The sequence below is a fragment of the Amborella trichopoda genome, chromosome 4 (genome assembly GCF_054954075.1).
Source record: "Amborella trichopoda isolate Santa Cruz 75 chromosome 4, AtrichopodaSantaCruz75HAP2 v2.0, whole genome shotgun sequence".
NCBI lineage: Eukaryota > Viridiplantae > Streptophyta > Magnoliopsida > Amborellales > Amborellaceae > Amborella > Amborella trichopoda.
In genome coordinates this window covers 35,159,343-35,182,454 of record NC_142339.1, presented here as the reverse complement: position 1 = coordinate 35,182,454, position 23,112 = coordinate 35,159,343, and the positions used below count along the sequence as shown (strand labels likewise).

The 23,112-nt window shown below is 38.6% G+C and overlaps 1 protein-coding gene across 50 annotated transcripts in view; it reads left to right on the top strand.

Annotated features, from left to right (window-relative positions):
* The window catches only part of LOC18428685 (P-loop containing nucleoside triphosphate hydrolases superfamily protein), a 39,094-nt gene that overhangs the window by 3,461 nt on the left and 12,521 nt on the right, over positions 1-23,112 (top strand). For 6 of the 50 annotated variants that reach the window (XR_002280057.2, XR_016054373.1, XR_016054371.1 and 3 more), the window contains exons 8-19: positions 4,840-4,895; positions 5,016-5,175; positions 6,109-6,273; positions 6,570-6,654; positions 6,767-6,979; positions 7,125-7,228; positions 7,343-7,385; positions 8,553-8,710; positions 8,870-8,980; positions 22,459-22,527; positions 22,624-22,767; positions 22,987-23,061. Coding sequence is in view for 8 of the 50 variants with exons in the window: in XM_020663891.2 (XP_020519550.1) it covers positions 4,840-4,895; positions 5,016-5,175; positions 6,109-6,273; positions 6,570-6,654; positions 6,767-6,979; positions 7,125-7,228; positions 7,343-7,385; positions 8,553-8,710; positions 8,870-8,980; positions 22,459-22,527; positions 22,624-22,767; positions 22,987-23,061 (1,383 nt within the window). In the remaining 42 variants the exon portion in view is untranslated. Of the gene's footprint in view, positions 1-4,839; positions 4,896-5,015; positions 5,176-6,108; positions 6,274-6,549; positions 6,655-6,766; positions 6,980-7,124; positions 7,229-7,342; positions 7,386-8,552; positions 8,727-8,869; positions 8,981-22,458; positions 22,528-22,604; positions 22,768-22,986; positions 23,062-23,112 lie in introns of those variants that run through there. The other 44 variants (XR_016054376.1, XR_016054374.1, XR_016054372.1 and 41 more) reach the window with 21 other exon arrangements.

The window sequence follows — 23,112 nt, the reverse complement described above, 5'->3', positions numbered from 1 at the left end:
ATTCCACCAAATTGTGACAATCAAGTACATATTTTGTAGATTACACTTGCTCAATACTACTTTGACGCATTGAGTTTATTGAATTGCCTTGTTCATGCACGACTATGCTTTGTATATCTGTGGGTGCGAGTGCACTCTTGTCTGCATGTGCGCAGGTGTGTATTTTGTCCACTATCCATGATCTGTCATGCCACTCAATAAATGCCTTTTACATTCTATTTAATCTAAATAACAATGGCTAATTAAAGGTTTAACATAGTTAAACAATGTTGTATCTGATAGTCTTCTACCCAATGCTAATTCTAATGAACTTATCGAAAACTGAACGTTTCCAAAATTTATATTTTATTTCCACTTGAATGGGGACTAAGAATTCATTGAACTTATCAACTGCTAAAATCCTTCTCGAAAGATATTTTTGATATAAATGTCAAACATGGAATTCTATTATTCCTAGTTAGCAAAATTACCTATGTAAACGTTTTTTTTTCTTCGAACATACTTTGTTGGCAAGAGCTTCTCATTGTAATATGTTTTGTCTTTGTATTGGGGCATGGTTGTGATACAGTAGCAAAATTACGTACTTAAGATCAAGCCGGGTCCGACTCCTTTTTTTACTCAGGACCACAGGCACATAGCATAAACACTTTGTATTTGGGCACCTTCCAACCCTGCTTTATTTTTTGAAAGCTATGTAATCGGGCGGTTTCTATAAGCCCCTTTTTGTACATGACAGGCTAATGCGTTTTTTACGGAGTCACCCCAAGTGGGCGACATTAGACTCTCATATCAATGTAAACATCTCTCCTCAGTAATACAATGTTAACCTTCTCTCAAAAAAAAAAAAAAAATTATACTAAAGTATTTTTTTCAAACCCTAATAAAACGAAAATTCTCTCTCTTATACACTCAAAAAATCTGTATTTTTATTTTTTTTATTGTTAACTGAAAATTTCATTCCTCAGGAAGAATTAATGTACAACGAGAGTGATGTAAAGGAATATATGATATAGGTAACTAATCTCTATAAAGTATAAACTCAAAAAATCTCTGCATATTTTGACCCTCCATGCTAAAATCCTACAAAAAGAAAACTATGAAAATGAAAGGAAAATTTCTACTTTAAATCTCCAGCTAAACAACTTACCAAAATTGTCTCCCTTTCCATCATTCCCTCTTATCTCTCTCTCTCTCTCTCTCTCTCTCCCCTTCCCCAAAAAACTGCCCATCTCTCCTCCCCCCCAAAAACCTCCCATCTCTCTCTTTCTTTCACCAAAAAACCGCCCGTATCTCTATTTCCTTCCCCCAAAACCGTCCATCTCTCTCTCCTCCCCCAAAACCGCCCATCTCTCTCTCCTCCCCCAAAACCGCCCATCTCTCTCCTCCCTCAAAACTGCCCATCTCTCTCCCCAAAAAACTGCCTATCTCTCTCCTCCCCAAAAATTGCCTCTCTCTCCTCCCCAAAAACCGCCTATCTCTCTCCTCCCCCAAAACCACCCATCTCTCTCCCCAAAAACTTCCCATCTCTCCCCCCAAAAACTGCCCATCTCTCTCCCTCCCCCAAAAATCGCCCATCTCTCTCTCCCCAAAAACCGCCCATCTCTCTCCTCCTCCCCCAAAATTGCCCATTCCTCTCTATCTCTCTCTCTAGCTAGATAAAAATGTGAAGATGGAGCTTGAGATGAAACCCTAACAATCCTCAGATTCAATGACCAAGAGGCACCAAAAACCCATCTATTAAATCTCTTTCATCCAATATCTTATTGATTGAGTTGCAACTTAGTAATCCACCAGAAAACAAATAACAGGAAAACCAGGCCCAAATTATTTAGATTAGCAATAATAGGAGAACTTGGAAAATGAAAGGTACTGGGAAAGTTGGATGCAACATAGAGGAATACCTGTTGAAATCAAGGAGGAATCAAGAGATGTTTACTATTATTTTAGAAATGTTTTTTCCAAACACCGCCCGTCTCTCTCTCTTGCCCAAGAGGGTTGACTTCGGGCTTTCGGGCCAATTATGGGTCTCTTCGGCCCAGCCCGAGAACATTGTGGCCCGAAGCCAGCCTGAACCTAGTAAAGGCCCGAAAACCAGAGGCTCGGCCCGGACCGTTGGCACCCGTAATCACAATCAATGGTCTAGATTTAATCACTATCATCTCTTGGTTGATTCAAATCCAATTTGCCCCCATTTCTCAAATTAAAAAGTTCCCACCAATTGAATTTAATTCAATCAAAATTTGATTTAGAGTCAAATTAATCATCTCTTACAAAATTGCCCATGGAGCAGTGTGCTCCATGTGGGTGAGCATCCTACTATTTTGTTGTTTGCTTGTTAAATTACGATACATATTTTCGATATCCTTAATTAAAGGAGTCGCACATAGGGGTTATCTTCTATAGGGTTTAATATTCTTTATTATAATCTAAATTCTAAAGCTTGTGGTCATGTGTGAATTACACATATCAAGCTATCCTTGATTTCATGGATTTTCCATGTGCATTTGAGAGAAATACCTATGTTTTAAATTATCATCTTAGAGTGGGAATAATTTGATCTAGCGTAAGGGGTATGGCCCTCTCTACACATATTCTCTCACACAATTAAGTTTTTATGGTGGCAAATTTGTCGTCGGTGAATAAATTGGAATCTGATCAAAATTTAAGTTGTGCTTAATTTCAATTGGTGAAAGATTTTGAAAAGTGGAGGGAAATTGGATTTGAATTTGGCTAAGGGATAATGGTGATTAAATCAAGATCTTTGATTGTGATAGCCAACTTGGGTTTGGAAGGATAGGATCAAGCCTATCTCAGCCCGTAGGATTTTTCTATCTATTGCTCTAAATGATCCTCTTGAAATGTAACACTTACCAAAGCCTATATAAATAGGAGGCTTCCCTCTCGCTCTTGATAATGCTAGTCACCCATAACCAAATTATGTTCAACTAGAGAGAGAAAGAGTGACCTATGAGAGGCATGCCTGTAACATCTTTGTACTATTTCTTCTTGCCATATATGATCCCACAATCGTCAATAATTCCATGATAGTTTAGCCCCCTTCAAGCTACATCATCTCCAAATTTATGGGCTTCATCTTCAACTGCAAATCACATCATCCATGCTCAATTTTTTTTCTGTAACCTTCAATTACAGCAAGGTATTTTCAACGTATTTTCACTTCATCTTCTTTTTATCAAATTTTCAAAGCCTAAATCATGCACCCACCATCCCATTCCTTGCTTTTTAATTTTGCCTCGAAATTGGCCTATTTTATTAACCATGCACCTACTATTTTCTCGCAATCTCTTTCTGCACCATATCAGTCCACAAAGAGCTTATAGAATGTGTTTTGTGGTTACATTTTTGCTTTCCATACATGGTGCAGAAATTATTCGCAAAAATTGTTAAATAACAAACACTATGGGAACACAATGTTAGGAGGAACCTTTGACATAAATGAGGGCGGAGGTCATAGATACATTTGCAGTATTAATATATCTAAAGTGAAGAAGCTTCGAGAAAGATGAAGATTGGAAAGGCTTTAGGACCAAATGGTATCTCGATAGAGGTTTAGAAATGCATGTGGAGATTGACATATGCTGGCTTACCAAGTTGTTCAACAAGGTGTAGAGAACAGAGAAAAAGCCAAACGAATGGAGAAAAAGTAATATAATACCTATTTACAAGAATAAAAAGACATACAGAATTATACGAACTATTGAGGGGTCATACTTATGAGCCACACTATGAAGCTGTGGGAGAAAGTGGTTGAGCAACGACTAAGGCGTGAAACAAGTATATCAGAAAATCAGATCGGTTTTATGTCAAGGAGGTCAACTATCGAAACCGTTTTCCTACTTAGGCAACCGGTTGAGAAGTTTAAGGTGAAGGGAAAAGACCTCTACACGGTCTCTATTGATTCTGAGAGAGCATGCAATAGTGTACCTTGAGATTTAATATGGGTTGGATTGGAAAAGAAAGGGTCCCCAAGGGCTATATCGACATAGCGAGATATGTACGAGGGAGCGCTAACGAGTGTGCGAACAACTAGTGGAGACATACGAGTCTTTAGTGACAATTAGCCTACATCAGGGGTTAGCGCTGAGCTTGTTTATCTTTATTTTGGTTATGGATGAGTTAACCAGACACCTACAAGATAAGGTATTGTAGTGTGTGTTTTTCGCAGATGACATAGTTTTGATCAATGAGACTAGAGGCGGTGTAAACACAAAGTTTTACTTTTGGAGGGATGTTTTAAAATCTAAAGGCTTTAAAATTAGCTGGACTAAGACAAAATCTATGGAATGCAAGTTTAGTAATAATAGGAGTAGAAATGAGGAAATAGTCAAGATTAATGATCAAGAAATACTTAAAAGGGCTTGTTTCCAATATCTAGGGGTAATGATCTAGGAGAATAGAGAGATTAAATAAGATATTGCACATAGAATTAGAGTTGGGTAGGCGAAGTGGATCTGTGCATGCGGAGTTTTATGTGATCGCCACATACCATTGTGACTGTACTATATAAATTCTTTCATTTAATAATTTTAAAAGCATCATGAGTCCCTGAGGACCCTTAATTTTCCGGTAGCTTTGTTCCTTATGTCTATGGGATTTTCTTTGTAAATTGTTCACTCTATGCTTTATATTCATTTTGATGAATAGATAATTTTTATTTTTTTGGCTCAAAGCTTTTTCATCAAGGATTCTTTTGGAAAGTTTGGTCTTTCGATTTTTTTATTGCCTTCTCTTTTCATTTGATATCCATATGCACTTTTTTCTATATTTATGCTCTGAGCTTCTATCTGTAATTGACTTACATTGCTTTCTTAAGTACAGTCTCCAAATGCACTTGCAGCTTTACCTTTTCATACAATGGAATCGCACAATGAGAAGTAAGTGCCTTGGTGACTAGTGTAAAATCTCTGTTATTTTTATTTTTTTTCGATTGCTCTTTCTACTCATTGTATTTGCCTAATTTTTTTCTCTGAAGACTGACATTACTTTTTCATCAGTTTCATTGAAATGTACCTTAGACCACCATCTGCACATGAGGCAGCGAAGATCAATGATTGGATAAAGGTTAGGCAGTCTGGTATCAGATATTTTCTGTCACTAGGGGATCAGAGGATTGTTGATAAGAGCTACATTATCCGGCCAAAAGCTGAGTTTGAGGTGTGTCGAATCTTTTAATTGCTCGTGAAATATTTATGTTTGTTAAACTAGTACATAGATGAGTGCGGTGCATTAGTTTGGTATGGTTGTCCAGTTAAGTTTGAGGTCATTTTTCTGTATTGCTTGAGGGTCTTTTGAAGTTAGTGAACCAACTTCTGTGATGAGTTGCAATAGATGTTAAATTTCTGGGGCTTTTTTGATGGAAAGATAACCGACACACATCATATACTGGGAAGTTTTCTACTAGAGTACACAATATGTGTGTCTATATTAGGGACATATCTTCTTTGAAGTCAAAATTATCTGTTCTTAGAACCTAGAGTGATGTTCTTTTTCACATATTCACATAAGATATGTTGGTCTAGTTACATACAACTATATTTCTTTATAACTAGAAGAATTGCATCATTTGGAATGCTGCAACTCTTGACCAAGCGTCATTATTAAAGCATCTGTGGAAATTATGGTTTCATTGTAAATTTCTGCATTCATATATTGATTTTTCATACAGATACGATCATCCTAGATTGGTTTATGCCAATTTTTTGTTGTCCCCAAAATTTTCATGGGGAATTATCTGTCCACTCAACAAATCCTCCTGGTTAGATATGATATGTCGGGAGATCAATAGGGTTGGTTCTTGTGTCATGGTCACCTCATTACTTTTTTTTTAGATGTGATCTTCTTCTAGAAAATTTGCTGCTATACATTTTGTATATCCGCCGGCCTTCTATCCATGATTTTCTGACCCTGACTCATTCATCTGAACTTATGGAAACTGATATCCACTCTATTGCTTGTGTTTATCTTAAATACTTTTTACTTCTCTATTTGTTCATTTATGTATCATTTTTAATTTGACATGCCTTTACTTTCTAAGCGCTCTCTGCTTTTCTTCTACATTCTTTTCTTGATTGAACTTTCCTGTTATAGGTTGGACGGATGACTCTAGGTGGATTGCTTGCTCTGGGTTATACTGTTGTGGTCAGTTTCAAGCGTGCATCCACTACAATAAATACTGGCAAAGTTTCCATATCGCTTGAGAGCATTGACATTCTTGGTGAGAAGTTTTTGGTGTTGAAGGGAACTGATAGGAAGGTACATGCCTTTTAGATGTTTGTGGAAGCATTGTGATGTTTGTTATTTTTTCCTGCACTGATTAGGACATCTGATTATTCAATAACAGAAATTCTTTTTTCCCCCAAAAAAAGGGACAGTTTTTGGGTGCCTTGTTATGTATCCATTATATCATTTGCTTTGATACTGGATATAGGTGTATCCCTTCATTTATTTCATGCAGAGTGTAACATGTCATTGTTCCATGATTCTGAACTATTTCTCTATGCCTTTTCTCCCTGTCTGATAACAATTAAGGTTGAAAAGCTTCTATATAGGTGATTGGAGTTGAAGCTTCCACATTGGGTGTGAAGGGTCCATGGATTACAAAGTCATATCTGGAAATGATTCTAGAACATAAAGGTATTTCTCAGGGCATTTTGTTTGCAGTCATTATACTTTTCTAGGTGTTCTTGTACATGATGCTTGCTCAATCCTGCATATATGAGGTGCTTATCTGGTTCATTACTTGAAGGTGTGCCACGTCTTTGTACGCCTCCCCCATTGTCCACTACATCTTCAGCAGGGGATCCTCGTGAAAGGGGCATTATTGTCCCTAAGCCAATTCGTGTGACTTCATTTCAGACTCAAAAGATTTCTGAACTGGTCGAGCCTTGGACTCGGTCTCCAACAAAATCTGAAATGGAGCCTGTAGTAGCCCCCATGAGGTGGCATTTCATCTCCCAAGGTATGTTGCAGGCACATGGCACAGGTTGTGACTTATCACATGAATGTTTTAAATTTTTTCTATTGAGTTTTACATGAAGTAAAATTTTAGGTCAATTGCTTTTCTCTCATGCTCAACTTATCTTACTTACGGTCCTCTCTTAAAGCTGTTGCAGAATCTTCTGCTTCAAGGTATGCCATTCAATTAGCTCCAATGCCAGATTCATATGACTTGGGTAGAGGCCTACATCTTGCTATTCAAGCTATCCAGGTCTCATTATGGCTATATTCATAGAAGGCAAATGCTACTAGAATGTTTTGAAGATCTATGCTTCAGAGATTTTTCTCAGGTTTTCATGTTTACCTTTTGTTTTCCTTGATGCAGGCACTTTTAGAGGCGAAGGGGCTTCCAATTATTGTGGGAATTGGTACGAAATATTCTTTTGTTATTATCACATATTTTTATTTTACCTTGGTTTTATCTGAACGAAATTTGAGCAGATATCAATTTGTAATGTTCCTTTTTAATTTGAATGGGTGTTTACATGTGTTGTTTTATGTCTGTTTGCAACTAAAGGTTTATCCATTCATTTTTTTTCTTTTATATATTCAATGAAGGTCAGACAATTGTCTTCTTTTCTTGCATACGAATTGATGAGACTGAATGTCGTTATTTGGGATAGAGACTTCTTGTTCGACTATAGTTTGAAATTAATTGATTGTTGTTCCAGCTCGCTTCTAGTGACTCGCTTCGGGCTCTTGGCCTTTTTTTCGAGAAAACCTATGAGTAAGCTTCCAGAAAGAAGTGATTGCCGTCGTGGGAGCTTTGATGGTTATCAACTTTCTATTTGATACTTCATGTCTTTTTTAGCTTCCTTACCTTTTGGATCACTTTTAGGCTACTCCATTTTCTGAGGTACCTGATATACAGGATATATTTGCTCATTGTCCCACAAGAAATACTTTTCTGCAAATTGTAAATATCAAATTGTGTTCATATAAACTTATAAACATGAAAAGCAAATGAATGACCAACATCATTCTAAAATCTATAATGTCAAATGTCAATAAATCTAATCCGCAAAGACTGTGAGTCACTAAGCAGCTAACTAAGAATCTAAGATGCCAAAATATGGATATGGTTTTGGTCATGGTTAGGGGGCAGGGATATGACCTAACATTTCTCAAAATCTTGGTTATGAATACGATTATTCTGTGCAACACATCGCTACTGATACGTGTGATAACTTACATGCATATATCACATATCTTTGTTATAATGTAGTATGCTGTTATCTTTTGTTTGGATATATAAAATAATATCACAGCCTATTCTATCTCATTAATGTGATTCACATGCAAAGAATGTATGTTTGGTATTTCAACTTGCACATTATATCACCTTGTTCTATATTCTCCCCTGGACTTTGCTCTAAATTCTTCTATATTGTACGTTTTTTGGAATGGAATGAATGTCCTGAGTAAATGTGAAATAAAAACTTCTAGTTATTTCAATGTGTGTGTGTTTGCATACAGAAATCTGTAAATGCTTTTTGGTTGATCGCTATACTGTTTACATTTCTTTCTGATTGCAGGAGGTCCAAGTGGATCAGGAAAAACCAGTATGGCTCATAAAATGGCAAATTTTGTTGGTTGTGAAGTCATTTCTCTCGAAAGCTACTATAAATCAGAACACATGAGGGACTTGAAATACGATGACTTCAGCTCTCTAGATTTAGCCTTGCTTTTGAAGGTAGCCTTGGGGCAGGGTATAAAATAATCTTTGCTCTTTCTTTAGTTGTGATAAAGTGTTCTGAATTGACAGCTTACTATTTCCTGTTAATGCTATTGTTTTAAAGTTTAAAAAGCCCTTTCCTGGTTATATTGTTAATTCTGGGGATCTCTTTTGCAGAATATTGATGATATAAGAAATCGTCGCAGTACAAAAGTTCCCTCATTTGATTTTGAAAACTGCACACGGAGTGGTTTCCGAAACCTTGAAGTTTCTGAGGATTGTGGTGTGGTACGTTTCTGTATTTCAGTCACTAGGAGATATTGTGTTGTTGTGTTTCTTTTGTCTATGTTTTGCACTAAATTTCTCATAAAATTTTAGTGGGAACTTGGACGTCAATCACAACTTCTTGAACTATAGAAGGTAAAAGATTAAAAAAAAATGATTATTGTCGTTTTTGTGCATTATGGTGCCTATAATGGGTGCTTGATGATCCAATGGGGATGAAATGAAGCTTTTCTTAAAGAAGTGCAGGTTTTGGTGTTCTCACAAATGAAATTGTTAGCTATTCAGTTGATGGTCCTTTCGTGAGGTTCATGCAATTCATGGCTACTGCAGTGTTTTCTTGGTGAATAAGTTATTGTTATGCAGATTATATATGCAACCTTTCCTGTTATCCAGGTTATTCTTATGCATTGATAGTACATTAATCTATATGAAAGGTACGATTGTGTAGAATTCCAGAGCATAAATTCAAAAATTTTCTTTTGTTTCTTTATTAATAGCTGGAATTTCTATTTACAGTTGCCACAATATAATGCAGAAATAAACGTATTGCAGTCTATGATCGTTAAATCTTGCCGCCAAAAAAACCTTTATTTAAAAATCAACTTGAATTTTATGTAGTGTTTCAAAAAGCGCTAGGCAGCTCCTAGGCGGTCTGGGGGGGTCCAAGCCGCCCAACGCCTAGGCTGGCGCCCGGAACCTGGGCGGCCCAGTGGTATTTTTTTGTTTTTTTTTGGGGTTTTCTCTTTCTAAAATAGCCTCTAATGGGTTTTAGGCTTCAAATGAACCTAAAACCCATAATTTTACCCTTTTAGTATTAAAAAAATGACTCAAAAATACCCTCAAGAAGTCGCATTTCCGACCCTAGGCTGGGCGTAGGCCCTGGGCGACCGCCCGGGCGGGCGCCTAGGCGGGTTTAGGCAGGCGCCTAGGTGGGTTCCCGGGCGCTTAGCTGCCTAGGGATGGGCGATGCACCCAAGCCTTCTGGACTGCATGGGCGGGCGCCAGGCATTGGGCAGTCCGCTTTTTAAAACACTGATTTTATGACTTAGGAAACAATTAGTAATCAGGAGCAACAAAATAAATAAAATTGGGAATTTTAGAAACCTTATGCCCTGAATCTTGTGACCCCTATTCACTTCTAGATAAGATAGACTTCCATTTTAATTTGAATTCTGATCAAAGTAGGAGTCCTCTTCCAAGTAGGAATTCTAATCTAAATAAGACTCCTGATTACAATTAGGATTCTTTAAAGAAGTAGTATTTTATTACTCAAACTAGGAGTCCTAGTCTACGTAAGAAGCCTAATCTAAGTAGGACTCCTAATACAATTAAGACTCTTTAAACAAATAATATTTTAATATGATTCTAATCAAACTAGGAGTCTTAGTCCAAGTGGGAATCCTAATGCAAATAGGACACCTAAGATTATTGGGATGCCTCAAATAATAAAATAATATTTTAAATTCAATTTCGGGCATCCCTCTTTATGTGTGGGACATGTGGCCCTTCTGGGCCCCACTTCCCACCCTATGTGGTTCACATAAAATAAAATTTTAAAATTTTTCTAAAAAATCACGTAATCATAAATATAGTTGAAAAACAATATTTTTTGAGGTTCTTATAAAATTTAAAATGCACACAAAAATACCTCTAGAAGTGTACCAATAGGTAAAAAATAAATCAGTGTCGTGGCACTCTGCTCATGCCAGGATCCATGATCCACAACTCTCTTCTCAAATCAACCACCAGGATCCATGACCCATAGTCATGTACAACTGTCAATAAAAAGTGGAACCGCGATATAAATATATGGTTTACAGGTTTCCCTCCAAGGGCAAGTCAGATGCACATATCAGTATAGTGCAAGGGGGATTCTCTTCATGCACATGTATATGTCCCTATAGAGTTGCTTCTCAGAATTCAGTTGTCATATGTACATGCTGTGTGGAAGTTTGTTGAGGATTTATAGTTCTCGCTCTCACAGGCCTACAATCGTACATAGTAGACCACGAAGTTCTCCTAGCTTGCAAACCATCCTTAGGAATCTCTCAAACCTCAACAAGGGATAACCCTCTAGAAACCCTCAACAGTAGTGCTTATGCCCAAGGGAAAGGATTTTGGACAGGACTCGGGCACAAACCACCTACCCCTAGGTCAGCCAACCAATCATACACTCGTACTGAAGTGTACAATTAACTATATTTATTATATTTATATGCTCTCATGGATTTTAGAAGCTACAAACCCCAACATCTCCCACTTGGCCTTTGGAGGCTGTATAATCACTTCTGCTGCCTTTCTCTCAAGCCCATCCTATGTACTTGTTTGGCAAACACATTTTCCACTTATCCTTAAGTCAAAGGATCTGCTAATATAGCCTTTGTCGGGAGAAAAGCAACCTCAATATTTCCTACTTGGATCTCGTTGCGAATGTGGCAGTGGTACACTTTTATGCACTTGGATTTCTTGTGAAATCGTGGCTCTTTAGCCACACAAATTGTTGCTTGGTTGTTGTAGAAAATTGCCACACATGGGCACTTTATTGGATCAAATATGAGCTGATTCAGTAGCTTCTTTTCTAGATGGCTTCTTTTGCTGGGAGACAACAAGCCACATAATCTAGTCCATTGTCGATAGTGCAAGGATATCTGGTTTCCTTGAGCACTTGGAAACAACTCCACTGGCAAGTGTGAAGATATACCTTGATGTGGATTTCATTTCATCTGGATCCCCTTGGTAGTATGCATCTGGATATCCCTGTATCTGAATATTAGAGCTTCCTTCATAAGTAAGTGTGAGATTAACAATTCCCTTCAAATGTCGTAGTATTGCCGTCTAGTGCTCCATGTCTGGATTACTCTAGAACTTGCTAATCATGCTCATGGAAAAGTGATTTTCCATTCTCATCCCCAGCATAACATACATCAGCGACCCCACTGCCCTTATTTATGGCATTCTCTGTATGGCCCCTTTTCTTTTATACTTGTAGAACACATGACTAGGCTTAACTTGGTCTTCTTATCAATGGGGTCAGTATGGGCCTACAATTACCCATTTCCAATCTTTATAATATTTTCTTGCTGTATGTCCCTTGAGATAGCTGAATGATTCTATATCTTTTATTTCTTGTTATCTTGATCCCCAGAATATATGAAGCATCTTCAAGATCTTTCATATCAAAGTGTTTTTTGAAGAAAGGTTAACTTGTATTAAATATTAGAAAAGGAAAAAGCTTGGGTGAGCCCACTAGCACATGGAATAGTATAAGCCCAACGGCCCAAATTGAATCTGGGCCGATTTGACAAACACGGATGTTTGGTAGTGTTTGAATTTTAATTATTATTCTACAAATCCAAATCACTTGAAATTTTGGACGTGTGTTCTTCTCATCAAGTCGCACTTAATAGAAATATAAAAAAAAATAATTCGCGAAATGTTTTAGACCAAAATGCCCCCAAAACTTTTGGGGGGTATTTTGATCAATTTTTTCATGTAAAATATTTTTTTGATATTTTTAGAAGATTCACCTATTTTTGATGTACACACGTTCAAAATTTCAAATGATTTGGATTTGTAGAAAAAAAAATTAAAATTCAAACACTATCTGACATCCGTGATCGTTAGATCGGCCCAGATTCAATCTGAGCCGTTCGGCTCATGTTTTTCTGTGAGCTAGTGGGCTCATCCTAGCATCTTCCATTAGAAAATTACATAAGTAGAGCGAAAGAAGACGACAACCTACAAGTTAGGTGCTCAGAGAACAAACTAGAGGGAAGAAGAAGAAAAAAAGAAAAAGGAATCGAGGGAGACAAGGAGGACAATTTAAATGCGGCAAAAAGCAATAAAAGGTAAAACACTGTTGGTAGACTGTCGGACATCCTCAGTGGGGTTTTGGTTGATGAGCAAGCAGATAACCACTGTGGATCTGTTGCACTTTCTGCTACGTGGGCTGGTACATCAGGAGGCAGGCTGACTTTGGTTGCGGTTAGAGTAGCACTGTGGGCCGGTTGTGCGCCGGTAACTCAAGAGACAAGTTTGGAGGTAGCTAGCTCCCCTGAGGGGTCAAGCCATGTATGCAGCTTGGCAGAGGTCAGCAGAGGTAAAAGTGACCCTCCAGCGAGGGCTTTCTATTACAATCCCAACTTCAGAAGATAAAAACTTGGGCAGGACTATCTTCTATAGGCACTGCTATTACGAGAGGTTGGCTGATTATGGAAAAGACTGTAGTGGCCTTCCCTGAGGAGAGAAAACTTCCGTGAAGGACTTGGCAGCCATGGAATAGCTGCTGCTAAGCAAAGGGTCTTCAGTAGAGAGGCGAGAGGGTCTTCAAGAAATTAAGGCTTAGGCAGTACTGTCTTCGATGAGTACAACAACTTCAAAAGGCTAGCTCCAGAGGCTACATGCTGTTCGGTGGGTGGACCAAAGGGAAGTTGTAGAGACAATGGGATTGAAGATTTCTTTTGGTAATTCTCGTACTCTATATTTTTTTTTTGTGGGGGCCGGTAAGGGATAGAAGTTATGAGAGTATGAGTGGAGGAAGCACAAAGATAGAGAGGGTGGGGGAAGCTTATAAAGGCTAGAAGGGAGAAAGGATATGATTGTATATTAGGATAGGTAAGATGGGGGGATTATAGAGAAAGAGAATGTGAATGTTGAAAAGAAAGAGAAAGAGGAGATGGGGGGATAAGAGAGGAAAAAAGGTGTGGATGCAAAAGAGCGAGAGAGACAGAGAGAGAGAGAGAGGTGAGGCTAGGTGAGAAAGTATAAGAGGAAACAAAAGGAGAAGAGAAAGAGATAGAGAAAGGGGGGAGATAAGGTGGGGAGTTAAGTCACATAATTGCACACCTTTGTTGTCGAGGCCGATCTAGGATCTTGATCTCCTGATGGAACGGAAATGGAATTTTTGTAGCAAACTTAATGTTCCTTCTTTGTGATTCAGCAGTCAAAGCTACTGCAATGAGTGATGACATCCGCTAGAGTGGTGGACATGGGACGAGGATTGAGAGAGAAAAGTGTATGGGGGGAGATATGAAAAGAACAATGGAAAAGATGTGGCAGAGCGAGAAAACCTGATGGTGAGTTTACCGAGGTTAAAAAAAGGTCCCTTAGGAGATGGTAGATATGGGTTTAGAGGGTGAGTGTAAAGAAGAGAAGAAAGGTAGCTAATGAAAATACTAAATGGGTTCCAGGAATATTGGCTTGCAAAAACAACCATGTCCTGTTTTTTTTTTTTTTTTTCTTTTTTTTTTCCTTTCCTTTTCTTTCCTCTTTTTTTTTTTCTTTTTTCTTTTTCACTCCTTTTCCTTGCTTTCCCTGAGAAATCACATAATGTTTACAAGCCAAGGATTGCTCCCTCCCTAGCCAGTCTGTCTGCCTCCACGTTAGCCTCTCTGTATATGTGGGTAAAGGACACCTGAGGAAGGGAATTACATAAATAAAAAATAGAAAAATTACATAAATATCCGTTATACTTTGCGTTATTACAGATTTACCAAATAGTTTCCGTTATTACATGTATGTCAGTTTTTTACCTTTTATAACACATTTTTTTTAAAAAGACGACTTTACCTTTTTTCGGATGTTGAACAAATAAATTGGAGGATTTTTCTGATGTTCAACATCTGAAAATGGGCCGAAAGTTTAACGTTCACATTCCCATTTTCGGGTGTTGAACATCCGAATTGAAGGGTTATGTCGATACATTGTATTCCTTGTGAAAATGGTTTCGGATGTTGGACGTCTGAAAATATCACATTTTCGGATGTTTTCGAAAATGTCATATTTCGAATGTTCATTGTCCAAAATGACTACGAAATTCTAGAGAGTTTCTGGAAATTCGAAGTCATATTTTCGGATGTTGAACATCTGAAAAACCCTTCAATTCGGATGTTCAACACCCGAAAATGGGAATGTGAACATTAAACTTTCGGCCTATTTTTGGATGTTGAACATCTGAAAAACCCTCCAATTCGGTTATTCAACATCCAAAAAAGGGTAAAGTCTTTTTTTTAAAAAAATTGCGTTACAAAAGGTAAAAAACGGACATGTAATGACAAACTATTTGGTACATCCGTAATAACGCAAAGTATGACTAATATGTATGTAATTTTCCTTAAAAAAAATGAAAGAAAATCTCCATGGACGTAATCACTGTTGTGTAACCCAACTAATGATGTTGAGAGAATCTGATTGCACTTGAATGCCTTGTGGGCCTTAGCCTCCTCATAGGTCGAGTCGTGGTGTCCTATAAACTCTGAGAAGGTCCCAATGGTAGATGAATGGTCCGACAAGATTCCTCCAATGCCCGAAGGGCCAGGGTTACCTACAGAGGAACCATCCATATCGAGTTTGAGAAATCCAGTTCGGGGAGGAGACCAGTGAGGTTTCAGTATTTTTATTTGGGGTGAGAGGCGTAAAAGGCTATCCCAGTTATTTAGGAGGTGAGAAATAGGGAGGGCAGCAAATATGGGAATGGACTTGGCCCAGAAAGCTATAACTGTAGTTAGGGAATCAGAAACAGTTGCTATAGATTTTTGTATGCTTCTGAAGGTTCTGGAATTTCTTTCTAACCACAGACTCCAAAAGAGACCTGCTACATCAAGATGCCATAACTTCCTACCCTTTTGGGAAAAAGGTGGTGCAAAATATATTTGGAAAAACTGAGTCAGGTTACCTGGGGTGACCCATTGAAGGCCAAACAGCTTGAGAAGAGAGGTCCCAAGTCATTGAGCCACTTCACAGTGGAGGAAAAAATGGGGGATAGTCTCCTCTTCTTGGACACAGAGGATGCATCGGTTAGGGAAGGCAAATCCCCTTTTTTGGAGTTGGTCCAAGGTAAGGATTCTGCCCTGTAGTAGCACCTATATAAATGCTTGGACTTTGTGGGGTATGGGTAGAGACCAGGAGAGATTAATTAAGGGTTTGGGATCTGGGTTGTGGATAGAAGAGCCTTGTAGAAGGAGCCACCGAGAATTCACCCGAGGGGGAAGGGGACCAAATCAATGAAAGCAATTTCCTAGAGATTGTAGCATAGAGAGGAGGTTGTTGGCTTCTTGATCGTTAAGATCACTTCTAAAGAATGGAGTCTAGACTACGATCACGCCTCGAGCTAATGGGAACAGGGAGGGGTAGGTTTGAGCAAGAGGTGAGGATCCAAATCAGGTATCAGTCCAAAATTTAATTCTTAGGCCATTACCCAGGTTGAATCTAGTTATGTTGGTGAAGTCTAATTTAGAGGATGAAATGCTTTCCAAGCACTTGAGGATCTGTGCATGGGGGATCGAAGCAGCCAATCGACCCCATTCATTCCATATTTGGCTTGAACAACTTCTTTTCAGAGTAGGGGCGAGGGGAAGAAAATTTCCACCACCATTTACCCAAAAGGGCTCGGTTCATGATTCTGAGGTTCTTAATTCCTAGACCCCCGAAAATATTCGAGTTGCAGACTTTATTCAAAGCTACTAGATGAATTTTCCTGGTTTCATCTACCCCTGACCAGAGAAATCACGCATGAGTTTTTCCAATTTATGAATAACCAATATGGGGATTTGGAAAAGGGACATGCAGTAGATAGGAATGCTAGCTATGGTTGTACGAATGAGGGTGATTCTAGCCCCAAACATTATATCAAAGTGTTGTGACAAGAAAGATTTGTTTCCAAACAAGATTAATTGAACTACTAGCAATTAGCATATCATCCTCATATACAGGGAGATGAACACAACATAACTTCCATTGACCTTGACATATATGCAATAATCCTCTTGGTTACCTAATAGGAACATGGTTCATGCAATGATTCTTCTTCAATGCACTCATAATACTCTCCTAGGAAGGTGAAGAAATTGGGTCTTCTTCTAATATGTTTACTTCTTATGACGAGGTGGTTTGGCATCGTGGATCATACTCATGTCAGTCATCATTTCATAGAAGTCTGCTTGCTCGCGAATGGCATGACCCTTGTGTTTGGGTTATGGAACCTGTATCCCTTACCATGATGATGTTATCTTATGAAGACAATCTTTATAGTTTTGCATCCAACTTTGTCCTATTTTGGTGCGGTATAAGGACATGTCCTATTTTGGTGCAGTAGAAGGACATTGGCTTAGCATCCCTACACTTTGAGGTGGTCAATCAATGAAGCACGACCAATGAAAATCTCATGAGTCAATGGGGCAGCTTTCGAGCGAGTTCAATTAAGAATATAACCGGCCGTTAAAACTGTCTCCCCCCGTAAATCTAGGGGAGCTTAGCATGTCCCATCATACTCCTAACCATTTCCATCAGGGTCCTTTTTCGTCTCTCGACTACCTATTATGTTGAGGAGTGTATGACATAGTATATTAATTTATGATACCATGCTCAGTACAAAGCTCCTTAAATATCGGTGAGGAATACTTCTGGTTCAGCATCTTGACCTTGACATATATGCAATAATCCTCCTGGTTAGGCTTCCTGATAGGAACAAGGTTCATGCATTGATTCTTCTTCAATCCGCTCATAATACTCTCCTAGGAAGGTGAAGAAATCGGGTCTTCTTCTAATACGGTTACTTCTTATGGCAAGGTTGTTCGGTATCTTGGGTCATACTCATGTCAGTCATAGAAGTCTGCTTGCTTCCAAGTGGCATGGCCCTTTTGTATGGGTTATGGAACCTGTATCCCTTACCATGATGAGGTTATTTTATGAAGACAATCGTAATAGTTTTTCATCCAACTTTGTCCGATTTTGATGCGATATCAGGACATCGGTTTAGCATCCCTACAATTTCAGGTGGTCAACAGACGAAGCACGGCCAATGAAAATCTCATGAGTCAGTGGGGCAGCTGTCGTGTGATTCCAATTAAGAATATAATTGGTCGTTAAAACTTCCTTCCCCAGAACTCTAGGGGAGCTTAGCATGTCCCATCATACTCCTTACCATATCCAACAGGATCTTGTTCTATCTCTCGGATGCCCCATTATGTTGAGTGTATGACGTAATATATTGATGTATGATATCATGCTCAGTACAAAGCTCCTTAAATATATGTGAGGAATACTCACTGCCCCAAGCAGCTTTTTCACTCATCAAATAAACATGGCCAAAATGGAAGTGGTCATCTATAAAAGCGATGAAGTACCTCTTGCGGCCTTCAGTGGCCACATTCATAGGTCCAAAAATATTACCATGGACAACATCTAAACTATCAGTAGCTCTCTGAGCTTTCGTAATGGATTTCATAGCTTGCTTTCCTTGAATATATGATTCACATACTTTAGTTAAGTCCCCTTTTAGGTCTTCTAGTTATCATTTGCTCTTTAATCTCTCCGTTCTCTTATAATTTATGTGCCCCAATCTCATGTTCCAGATATATATTTGTTATCAACATCATCTTAAGATGAGACATAACAAATAATATTATTTATTTCAACCATAGTTACCGGGATCGCCAATGTACAGGTTCGCTTCTGGCTTGGAATCTCGATCCCGCCCCCCGAGTGACCGGATCTCGATTTCAGAGGCTGTGTATTTGTATCTCGTACCCGGAGTTATGAGAACTCGTTATTTGGGAACAATTTTGCTAGAAAGTGTGATCCATATCCCCATCCCCAAGATCATGGCTTCAATATCATTCGGAAGCACTATTCCATTACACCAGGAACCGAGTCTTATACCATGGGAGCCAGCTACACCTACAGATTTTATTTTATTCATATACAGTATTCGGTTTTCCTCAAATTTTCTACAACGCACACATTTTGCAACGACACTTGTGTCCAAAGAAAGGCAACTAGAGTAGGGACAAGATTGGAAGGAGGTTCAAAAGTTAGCCGCATTGCAAATTTATTGTGAAGCGAGGTCAATCTTGCCCAACATTGAGTGCTAGTTTAGAGAAGGGTATTGTATAATTAAGGTGTAGTGGTGCACTGTATACCATGATAATGTTGTTTACTTAATTTGGTGTGATATCATGCTCCAATGCATCACAATAGGGTTTTTCACAGAATTTGGTATGAAATGATGATCCCATCTTGTGGGTTGCCATTTTTTATTTCTTGATGTAATATTTTATTTTATCAATACAAAGTTAACCACTTCAAAAAAAAAAAAAAAAAAATCATGCTTCAATAAACCCCAATACTGTTGTTTGCTGAATTCGGTATGAAATCATGCTCCAATGACTTAAAAAATTCAAAGGAAATCTCAATGCCATGATTTTTTATGACATTGATACCTTGGAACTGTGGATTTGGAAAGAGTTAAACATGCTATCTATTGGAACTCTCTCCTGGTTTACAATATACAGAAATAGTGAACTCTAGAGACCCCGATCATAAGAACGATACAACGCGATCCCTTTTGGTATGGAACCTGCTCCCATCCTTATAGCAATGCGCTCCCTAGAACTCATGGAACTCGCTGCTGTACGAAGCTTGCTTCGCCACCCTGGGAACTTCGAGCTAGACTCGCTTCGCGTTCCCAGAACTTCTCACGTTCCTTTTCTCGTTCCCAATAACTATGATTTCAATTGTAAAGAAGCCTTCTACAAGAAGACCATTCCTAACTAATTCCTTACCAATTTAACTTCTACTTTATTGCTAGTAAAAATAGTGTGAATATCTTGCCTTAGCTAACCTAGAGACTGAAACCAAACTCTTTCTCGTGTCTGGAGCATAAAGAGTTTGCTTTAGGACCATGTTCTTTCTATTTTCAAATTGAAGGACATAATTATCTATACCAAGTATTTATGTCTTTTGGTTTCTACCCATAAAGATATATTGGTCTCCTAGGGCTGCAAGCTTAAAATTTTTGAAACTGTCCTTGTTGTTAGACTCGTGGGCAGTGGACCCCGAGTCGTAACCCCAGGATCCCTCGTTAGTATCAGCTAGCATGGTCTTAACAACCACGTAAGTATGCTCCCTTTCACCCTTAGAATTCACATTCTTTGGCAAGGTTTCAAAAAATGCTAGGTGGCCCCTAGGCGGCATGCTTGGCACCCAGCGCCTAGGCGGGCGCCCAGAACCTCGGGCACCCTGTGGTGCAAATTCTTAGATTTTTTTTATATATTTGCTATCCAAATGCACATATGCATATATATTTGTGTCAAATTTTGTAATTTATTCCATTTGAAAATATCACAAGTTGCATGTATAACTCTGATATTGCCTAGAGTTATCCCCTTGGAACTTGGCATACCCCGCACCAGAGCACCTGACTGATGGTGCACTTGATCCTTAGATCCTGTTGAATGCACCAATCTGAATTGGGAGGCACCTTTGGAACACCCTTATCCGAAATCTATGGGCCTGTCAATAAGGGTTTTTTAGACCCTTGTCACCTTGGGGCAATGCCAATGAGGAATCCCCTAGCCTAGTCTAAGGGTGGGGGTGCCGCCTTCTCTCTTATTGTTTTTTGAGTACGTACCGAGTAGCGTGCCACCTATAGAGAGAGAAATGGAGTGGACAGAGAGGAGAAAGAGAGGGCTAAAGTGTGTAGAGAATGAGAGGTGTTATCCTCCTTATATAGGTCTCAAGGGCCCTAGTTGTTCCGATTGGATTAGGATTTAACATTATCTATAAAATATTGAAGTAATTTTTTGGGTATGGGGGAATAATCTGGGCCATCTATCTTTGAAATTAGCCATCATGATTTAGGGAGAATTTTAGGAACCTTTTCTCCTGAATCTTTTGACCCATATCCACTTTTAGACAAGATAGACTTCTATTTTAATTTGGATTCTGATCAAATAGGAGTCCTCATCCAAGTAGGAATCCTAATCCAAATAGGACTCCTAATACAATTAGGACTCTTTAAGCAAATAATATTTTATTACAAGTTGTGATGAAACTAGGAGTCCTAGTCCATGTAGAAATCTGAATCCAGGTACGACTCCTTATACAATTAGGATTTCTTAACCAAATAATATTTTAATACGAGTTCTGATCAAATTAGGAGTCCTAGTTCAAGTAAGAATCATAATCCAAATAGGGCTCCTCAAATAATAAAATTATATTTTGAATTCAGTTAGGGGTGTCGCTCTTTGTGTGTGGGATGTGTGGCCCTTCTAGGCCCCACTTCCCACCTTATGTGGCCTACCCACATGTAGGAGTTGGGCCCTTGGCTTCCCCACATGGATTCCACATAAAACTCAGGCCCCTACCAAATTGCAAAATATCAAGTTTGCCCTTTCTAGGTTTTTCATGATTTTTTTAATAAAAAAACGACAATCATAAATAAAGATCAAAAACAATATTTTTGAGGTTGTTAAAAAAAATTAAAATGCACACAAAAATACCTCTAGAAGTGGATTTGTACCAATAGGTAAAAAAATAAGTCACTGTCAGGGCACTCCACCCATGCCAGGATCCATGATCCACAACTCTCTTCTCAAACCAACCTAACAGGACCCATGACCCATAGTCATGTGTAGGGGCTCATGATTGGTCCGTCAAAGTTAGTCAATAAACAGTAGTACCATGATTTAAACATGTGGATTATAGGTTTCTCCCAAGGGCAAATAAAATGAACGTATCAATATAGTGCAAGGGGGGACTCTCTCTATGCACTTGTATATGTCCCTATATAGGATTGCTTGTATATGATGTGTGGAAGTCTGTTGAGGATTTATAGCTTTCGTTCTTACAAGCCTACAACTGCAGATTGGAGACCACAAAGTTCTCCTTACATGCAAACTATTCTTAGGCATGTCTCAGACCTCAACAAAGGATGACCCTTCATAACCCTTAGAGGTAGTTCCTATTCCCAAAGGAAAGGATTTTGGACATGACTCGGGCACACAGCCGCCTAACCTTGAATCAGTCAACCAGTCATACACTCCCACTGAAGTGTACAATTCACTATATGTACTATACTTACATGCTCTCATGTGTTTTGAAGGTCACAAACCCCGACACTATATGCCATCCTTGACAGTGGGGGTCTTGGTTTTAATGAAGGGTCTAAGATTCTTATATTCTCCATAGGTCAATGTTCTGTTCTAGGTTTGTGTCAGAAAATGCTGCTTGATTGGTCAAAGTGGAGTGCTGTTACAATGATTCCTTTTAGGTGGGCGAGAAGGGTCAATTGAGTAGTGATGACTTCTTTGTAGCAGATGGTTGAAGACTCTGGTTAGTGCTGATGTTGTCTTATTGGAATGTTTGAAAAAGTGAATAAGAAGGCTGGAAGTTTATTAAGATTGTGGTTTCTATTGTAGATTGTGGCCAAGGTTTGCTTTCTTCAATAATGGTTAGACAACTTCTGAATGCTTTTGCATCGGGAATGAGCATCTGGAAAGTGCTTGCGTGCTTTGTCGAGAATCTGTTTATTTAAGCTAACGAGTCATTTGTTTAAACATAATATTATCTGGTTATATTCAATGATGATTATATTCCATGATTTCCCTGAAATAGCCCTATGCTTTTGAACTGTAGCTTGTTATCAGAGACATCACAAATTGACTTATGATACTTAATTTCCTTCTTCCCTCCTATGTCCCCAGGTTATTTTTGAAGGTGTCTATGCTTTGCATCCTGACATCCGCAAATCTCTTGATTTCTGGATTGCTGTTGTAAGTCCATATTTTTGTTAAACTTTTCTTGAATCACTTTTTCTCCTTTCAGGAGAGGAAGTTGATGACTGGCCTAGTTTATGTGTCCATTAACAGGTTGGGGGTGTGCATTCACATCTTATTTCCAGAGTTCATAGGGACAAGAGCAGGGTTGGAAGTCCTATATCACAAAATGAGATTATGACGACTGTCTTCCCAATGTTTCAGCAGCATATTGAACCCCATCTTGTTCATGCTCATGTTAGTTCTCAAAATGACAAAATTCTTTTAAGCATTTTTTTTGGTGGTGCACGCCTTTAATCAAACTGTATGTTGCACTCGATAAGCACTTGCCTTTTATATTGTGGTCTAAAGAGCAATTTATGTCCATTTAGCTGTAGTATTTTACAGTTTCTCGCGTGGCGTATCTGGTAACTATGATTTTGGTTGTTCATTCACACATCTACCTCTCCTATGCAGCTTAAAATTCGAAATGATTTTGATCCAGTGTATTCCTCTGAAAGTTCATTGTTTGTCTTGAAGAGTAATAAGCAGGTATCTACATCTTAATGGAGTGGGTGTGCGTTCTACAGTTGATGGTTACTG